The 8199-nt window shown below is 37.2% G+C and overlaps 1 protein-coding gene across 2 annotated transcripts; it reads right to left on the reverse strand.

Annotated features, from left to right (window-relative positions):
• Positions 1-216: 216 nt before the first annotated feature.
• On the reverse strand, positions 217-7825 carry LOC110806177 (D-aminoacyl-tRNA deacylase). 2 transcript variants are annotated; one of them, XM_056841109.1, is made up of 9 exons: positions 7563-7825; positions 7089-7269; positions 6637-6779; positions 6472-6535; positions 5566-5618; positions 5264-5319; positions 3587-3661; positions 2779-3071; positions 217-514 (listed from the first exon to the last, which is right to left on the reverse strand). In XM_056841109.1, exons 1-8 carry the CDS (start codon positions 7662-7664, stop codon positions 2786-2788), a joined length of 960 nt encoding a protein of 319 aa, XP_056697087.1. In that variant the 5' UTR covers positions 7665-7825; the 3' UTR covers positions 217-514; positions 2779-2785. The 2 variants fall into 2 exon arrangements, with proteins under 2 accessions (XP_056697087.1, XP_021867502.2); XM_022011810.2 differs by having other exon boundaries at positions 2886-3071; positions 7563-7824.
• Between the last annotated feature and the right edge of the window lie 374 nt (positions 7826-8199).

Raw genomic sequence — 8199 nt, forward strand, 5'->3', positions numbered from 1 at the left:
CTGCCCAATGCCCAATGACCAACACTTGTTGATCTAATTAATCCTTTTAGCAACTTATGTACTCTGAACCCGAATAAATTAGTCGGTCTGATTCGTACGCAGGCGGTTCAACCCAAAAAAGTGACTGCTTCCACCTCGATACACATTACACAGGGTAACCACGAAGTGATGTATACGAAGTACTGTATCTCACAGCACACATAAAACCAGACGAAATTCAGCTGAACAGGAAAACAGCGGGTACTGTAAATAATTAAATATGGGTACTCGTTTGTTTCCCGTCACAAAATCATTACTTGATTTCAATAGTTCTAAAATCTACCCTGTTAAAAGCATAGACATTGACTCCTGTTTAAATCCTGAAGGAAATGCAATAACAATGGTAGACTGGTAGTACAAATAGCCTAGATGAGGCGCACCGGCCTATTATTTAAAATCATTTGGCTTGCCAATCTGTATGCTTTGCCCCTCAAGAAATGCAGTGACAGCCTTCTTCTGCCAACCCTTGAAACTCCTGCGTTGAATTAGCAGCCAAAAGTTTACTTAAATTTGATGTTGTCTCAGCTAGAACAATGGGACTAACATCTTCCGTAAACAAAAAAAAGGTTAACAATTAGCTTTAAGGAAAATTATAAAACAAACAAATTTTAATGAAGTCTTTTGATTTCCTTCTAAGAGTCTAGCGTCAACTCTGTATTCCCCTATCAGGAAACCCAAATAGTTTCACCGATGCCAAATCACAGTCTTTAATAGCTTAATAGCGATCTTTGAGGCTGCTGTACAATTTTATTTATCACTTGACGAGATAAATATATGTTCATTTTAAAACTGCCTATACCAGCAATAACAGGCAATCCGACCATACTGACAGTATTAGAGGTTAAGCATATGTAAATCATAGCTCCAACAAGCAAAGAGGTTTCCTGTGAAATAGGCTTAACAGGATATTTGGACGAGAAGAAAAAGAGAGTGACGGTTCCAGTTTCCTTCATCTGGATAAGAGAAGCGGGAAAAAGAAAATCAATGGGAAATGGAGGACCCAAATTCCTTTCCCTATTAATAAACTACGTTCTTCTAATAAGAATGTATTGGGAGAGAAAACACAAGCCCTCTTGTCTCTCCCTTCTTCACTATTGCTATCCAAACAAATAAGAGAACGTTTTGGACTAAAGATCACGAGCCTAGAACTCCCGAAATGAAAAGGTTTGGAACTTTTCATCACCCAATAGATTAAGGAATACAGAACATACTCTTATCTACGACAAGTACTATGCAAGTAACAAAAGGATAGGTGTTCCCATATTTATGTGTATCCTCACAAGTCCTGCATGATAAATGTCTTTTAAATCGACAACTGAAAAGTAATAAAAAATACCATCGAATAAGCAAAGTAGAATAATACAAAATCACTTACTGGATTAAAGGAAAAGGGGCAGTGTCACTTCATCCTCTCTTCTCAAAAACAGAAAGGAATGAATCACTTCATTCAACCCTCTTTCACATGAAAAGTTGGTGCTAACGTTTGCCTATCCTCAACCAGAAAAAGTAAATTATATAATAGTAGTAATACTACTATATTTTAGCATAAACCTATTCCTAACAATGTCCCTGCTCCTAAGGTTACAAATTGGTCTTCATAATCGAAGGTGGGAGAATCGATCATGAGAAGAATCAGTTAGGTAGCTTAATTCCATTTATTTATCCAAACCTCGTGGATACCTCGAACGAACATGACACACAATTATGGTCCTCAGAATCCCATGGATACTTCAAATGAACATGCCACACAACTATGTCAAAGAAAAGGGCCAAATAAAGCTCTCAGCCTTTCCCACAAGAAACGATTAGGAGGATTGTTGTAAACCAGGAACTTCCCTTGGCAGTCCGTCCCACAATAAATAGCACGAGGAGTTGAATATAGATGGCATTTCAAAAATAATTATCAACGCCAATGTAAGTATTAATATCTATGAGATGGCATATGTGTATTCTAGTGCGGTAGTAGTGCCATTTATTACTATCACTGTTAGCAAACCACATACATCTCATATTGGTCATTACCCTTCACCCAAAAGAAAGAGCCTTTTCATTCAGTCATCCAAAGTCATATCTCCTATAAGCTGAAGGGACAAAATATCCTTTTGCCATCACCTAGCAAGATTCCTTATTGAATGTATCCCTCTCCCTATGACTAATCAACTACAGTACCCCATGACTAATACCATAAGAACATTTGGATCAGATAGAAAGAGCCTAATCATCTCGAATAGCCTGTAATTAAAAATTGAAAGCTTCTTTACCATACCATCATTGGGATCTCACCCCCCCCCCCTTCCTCTTCTATTTGTCAATTGTCAAGTTTGAAAAACAGGAAAGGAAAGGAAAGGAAAGAAGAAAATAGAAGGAGTCACTTCTTTTCCTTTCAATTCAATATTCTACTTCGTATGAGTTGAAAATTTAAAGGCATCCAAAATTGTCTCCAACAGAGTAAACCAATGCATTATAGGGAATGGTTATAAATTGTGCTTGACTATCTCAAATGTCCTCATTTTTGAGACGTGACACACCCATGATGAGTCCTAATTGAGGGTCCAACGTAACTGATCTCCTATATAGTTGGGGATGAGGTTGTGTCCTATTAAGTCCTCCAGTAAGAAGAAACTTCACACTTTCAGGTCACGAGAACTTATTTGAATCTTGACTAGTGCTAAATACTTAACAAATTGAATGATCTCAATCTGATCATCATTAACTGCAATCGAAAATCTTTTGACTCACATTATATTCATGTCAATATTGGGAGGAGAAGCTGTAACACTTCACTTGCTGCAGAAATTTGTATGTGATGTGCCATAATAAGACTCAAACGAGGGATAAAAACTAACTTGTGATCAAGATGAGCCAAAATTTCCCCCCCAGGAAAAGCTGATTTAGTAGCCTCAAATGCAGCTCTGATAGCTTCTTTCCAGGTTCCACCAATACCTTCAGCATCTTCTACTTTTGATTGGTCAGGGTCATCCATTGGAAGGGAATATCCAGAGAGAAGATGGCCCACCCAAACATTTTCTTTCCTGTAAAAAGTTTCTTATAGTTAAGGGGAAGCACTAGCAGGCTGTAGAACAAATCAATGTAATCTCACCAAATGTTATATAATGTCCTATGCAAAATAAGACAAGCATAATTCTCCAAAGTGAAGCATGGTTAACAATATTTCTGCATAACCACTTCTCAGAAAGCAGAGAAGAAGTATTCACGAGCATTTACCAATAACTGATGTGGCTCCTTTCAAAATCTTCACTATACTTGGGAACTAAGAAACTATTTACTTCATATTCACCTAAACGACGTATGTTATCACATGGCAAAGGCCAAATTAAATAATTTACAGTTTCCTTGTACAGATTTATTAGTGGAACAACTTATGTGTATTACATTAATACATTCCGAAAAGATGCTTCTCCACATAGAGAGAATAAAACTAAGGGTCCAATGCAATGCAAGGCATTTCACGCAACTTAACACAGTCGCATAACCATTTTAAATAGTAAGTTCTTACGGGGAAAACGAGTTTAACAAAACGACTTACATTATTATGTCCATGTGACGAGGTACATAATGACCACCTCCAATCCCTAGTAGAACTTTCTTTCTGTCAGAATCCCTGGTTCAACATGTCTACACATCAGATGAAGCACCAACAAAAAGAAGCACAGAATCATGCATTGCATTCCATATTCCATACAGGACCAAAGTCTCGAGACATTTACAAACACAACTTCATTATTTTACTCTTATAGGAAAAATTGCTAAAATGCATGAACTTCATCAACAAGTCCCAACTGCCAATCAAGCCCAGAAATCATGCAACAATATTACAACAGTAGAAACTTTTGAATTTACTATTGCCAATTGCATGATACTCAACACTTAATTGAAAGTTTGATCAGTTAGTTATCATGAATGCTTTACAAATCAAAATTTTCCCATTAAATAGTACGAAGTATTTTACTATATAGATTAGTTTTAGAAAGTAAAGGCCGAGAAATTCTGATTTTAAAAGCAGTAGGTGGAGAAAAAAAATGTTGTTTTCTTCTTCATTAGTAAGTTTCCGCATTATAAAATTTTAATGGGAACTTCTACATAGTGGCCTTGTCGTATCACTTATTCTACATGGTGGATTAAAAAAAATTAGAGTTTCTATAGTGACCTTACGATATTACATATATCAAAAGGTGCACTAATTCAAGTTTTTTGACGCTAACCCATCATTAAATTATGGATATTACTAACCTACCCAAGTTAAAGTACATCATACTCGAAGTTTTCAACCACCCACCATGTTGTCTTGCTCCAGCCCAAACTACTATGATTCTATGAACTCATGCAACCACTCCGTCCTGGGTACCACCTTGGCCTCCTGGACTTGATTCGACAACCTCCTCCCATCCTCTGTCTTTCCCCATTTAACGATATCGTGTGACAGAGCTTCAACCACCTAAGTCGTGGTTTTCAAGGGTTTGGTGATAGGTTTCTAGGTGGGTGATGATATTCGATTATTTGGTGGGTGGGTGGTGGTTTTCGAGGTTTGGATGATGATTTTCGGTGGGGGTGGGGGTGGGGGTTTACAAGGGTTTGGTCGTGATTTTCGAAGTTAGGTAGTGTTTTCGAGGATTTGGTGAGTGAGTGGTGGTTTCCAGAATTGGGTGATGGTTTTCGACATGTGGGTCAGTGAGTAGTGTTCTTGAGGGTTTGTTGATTATTTTCGGTGTTTGGGTGGTGGTTTTAGGGGTTTGGTGGTTTCCAGTGGATCGGGTAGTGGCGTTGGGCTAGTGTGGGGATACATCAATTCATCTAATATAATTTGTGTTAAGGTTATCAAATTTTGTCCCATATTGTATGTGTTGAAGAGTGGATCTTATTTGAACTAAAGAGGAAGTTTCTGAGAAAAGAGACAAGTAAGAACATAGTTTTGGAAGCCCTCGTGCAACCAGACATGCATTGGGTACACAAAACTTTTCCTTGTAATATCAAGAGCATCTCACACATAACAATTATCTCAATATATAAGATCATATATACATGCACAATGATGAGACATTTTGTGGGGGGTGCGCAGAGGGTTAAGAAATCATGCTCACGGTTCAGTCAATAAAACCAATGTAACAAAAGTAGCTACCATGTGAACAAGTCATTACGATATACGTGTGAAACAAAAGGAGCTAGTCCCGAACAACGACTGTTAAACACCAAAAATAAATTGTACCTGTCCCACACACCCACAGAAGCACCTCCTTCAAGTCCAAGCCCTTCCCAGACCAACTACAAACAATTAAGATGTTATAGGACATTATAGTGATAAATCATGGCAGTTCGTACAGAGACATGACATATTTATGTGTATAAGACTATATATTTCATCTCTAACGAAAGGTGAAAGTGAAGGTGCTTCTGATGATAAAGGGATGAAATAAGACCTTGAAACTTGACAATTAAGTTCATCTCAACTAACAAGAAATCATACAAAGACACAATCCAGTATGAAAATCAACAGAGCAGAAACTCAACTAGAGCAATAACTTCGGCAGCATCCTCTCTCTGCCAGTACTCCAGAGTGCTACCTAAACTACCAAAAGAAAGCAAATAAGAAGCCAGCAGCTACACCAGATATAGATGCACAGTAAAAAAAAACTAGAGGGTTATGATTGTCACTCTAATAAAACAATGGCAGTCCATATGTTCCAGGGGGACTCTGAAATTCAAAGTAATTTCCCTACACTACAAAACTCCACATTTATTAAAAGGAAATTGTGTAACAACTACCTAATAAATATCGAATTTTAAAAACAGACATTAGGTAAGTTATTTCAGAAAAAACAATCTAATAACAAGTTTTATTTGACTAGCACTACCAACTAACGTTTTCCATTAGTAAATCTAGCAGTAGAATTGGTCATGAGTATCTCTTGTTGTTACCTTGCCATCTCAACAACTTACACAAACACACATGAGGGAAGGGGTTCCACATGGATAAAACTAATCATCAGAAGTAGTTGTGTGGTTGACATATAAATACAAGGGAAGTTGAATTTCCTAGGAAGTAGACATACCGAATCCCCAAAGTAAGTGGATCTACCCTTGGGAAGTAGAGCATCATATCCAACCAAACAAAATTTCTCTTTTCCAAAGAAATAAAGCCTCGTGGGAATTAGAACTTCCTGGGAAAAGGTACTTCCAAAGTCTAACCAAACGACCACAAACAAGCGAATAGTTTCAAATAAACCAAAAATTTGGCTCAAAGTGATAAATGGATGTATGTGATTCACTTATTTTCCTACATTACACCATCACATTATGTAAATTTCTCTGATATTTCAACAAAACCCTCAACTCTAAGGGTAACAACATGAGGGGCACACCATCCTGCCACTTTAATAAGATTAAAAGTCTAGCGTAAATTGAAATGAAACTCACCAATTTCGAGAAACATAGTTGGCTTACTAGTCACAGGTCCATGATGAGTAGCTTCCATGGTAATCTACATTAAAAGAGTAACGGAGACAAGATCATTCGTGTATATATCAATACGTGATAACATCTTACAATCAATCAATTAAAACTCAAATGTAAAACACTTACTTCAAACTCAGGAATCAAATTCCGGGATTCAGCAATTTTCCTTAAGAGTCTAATCCAAGGTCCCATTCTAGGATCAGGAGGTGCAGCCCATCCTGGCTTCCCACCTTGCGGTGGTACATCCCCTTCTTTCAAATGTGGCACCCCTATTTCACCAATTTCCCAAAACACCGGCATTACCACCAAACCAATCAGCCATCAATGACAACACAATCAAAAAGACCCAAGCATGTTTTATGCTACAAATGATATGTGGAAATCAGCTAACTTATTTGGTAAAGTCTTAGGGGTGGACCGGGGTGGTATAGCATAGCTGCATAGTGTTACCCAAGACCTCGGATCAAATTCCAACTGTCATTAGTTATACCCCTCTTGCTGTCCTTGCTCATCACTATGGTTTAGGAAACACAATAATACTAATATGTATATGGAAAATATAGGAGAAACATCGATACCTATAGGGTGAATAGTGAGGGCAGGACGATTAGTGACGGCAGTATGTTTACTGAGGAAAATAACATTATCGACGCATTCCTGAGTTAATTCCTCCCAACGAGTGTCGAGATTGTCTTCTCTGATTATGCTGTTATCATGCTGCAACAATCTCACTCCTCCATTCTCGTAACTTCTCACTCCCTATACACCCATCGGCAACAATTTTCCATGTTACTATCAAATCTCCAAAATCATCAACAACAAATTTTCCATATTACTATCAATTATCCGAAATTATCAACAATAATTTTCCATATTACTATCAATTAACCGAAATTATCAACAACAATTTTCTATATTACTATCAATTATCCGAAATCATGAACAACAAATTTTCCATATTACTATCAATTATCCGAAATCATCAACAGTAATTTTCAATACTACTATCAATTATCCGAAATCAAATGAAAAAGAAGGAGAGAGAAAATAACCTCGAAAGAAGGGCCGGGAGACCACCCTGGCTTGGCCAGAAGAGCAGAAGCTGGGCCGATTGATGCCGGATCAGTCGTCGTTGATACTACCAGTGTCACCATTGTTCGGATTTGAGAAAAGGAAATTGAATTCTGGGATTGATTTTAGTGAGACGTCAATTATGGAAAGGGTTTGTTTTGCTTGGAATTTTCGCGCCACTTTGCTAGTGGCCGCCTTGAGACTTGTGAGGCGTTGGAGACTACTTGGAGGGGTCGCTTTGTTTTTCACGGAGATTTCTAATTAGGGTTGTCACTCAAATTAACCCAAAAATGCTAAATTGATTGACCTGGTCGATATTCGATTTTGACTTAATATGATGACCTAAATTCAATCCAAACCCAAATATGATTTGACTTTAAATTGAATCTCAACAAAAATTAAATTGATTTGATATCTGAATTGACCTGTACCAAGTAACCAAACCGAATTAATCCGAATAGAGTTAATCAGGGACAAATAACTTAATAATATCCATACTATTTGAAAAATCATATGGCCACAGACATCAGTTACTTTACTAAATCATAACAATTCATTGTTAATCACTAAGCAATATATTGTATTTTTCCACTATTATTACTATTATTAGTGTTGTAT

This window comes from Spinacia oleracea, chromosome 3, assembly GCF_020520425.1.
Source record: "Spinacia oleracea cultivar Varoflay chromosome 3, BTI_SOV_V1, whole genome shotgun sequence".
Classification (NCBI taxonomy): Eukaryota; Viridiplantae; Streptophyta; class Magnoliopsida; order Caryophyllales; family Amaranthaceae; genus Spinacia; species Spinacia oleracea.

Coding starts and splice junctions, on each gene's coding strand:
- LOC110806177 (XM_056841109.1), bottom strand. CDS start 7,664: ATGGTGACACTGGTAGTATCAACGACGACTGATCCGGCATCAATCGGC. Junction 6,536..6,636: donor ATTTGATTCCTGAGTTTGAA/GTAAGTGTTTTA, acceptor CTTTTAATGTAG/ATTACCATGGAAGCTACTCA. Junction 3,072..3,586: donor CGTCACATGGACATAATAAT/GTAAGTCGTTTT, acceptor AACTTTTTACAG/GAAAGAAAATGTTTGGGTGG.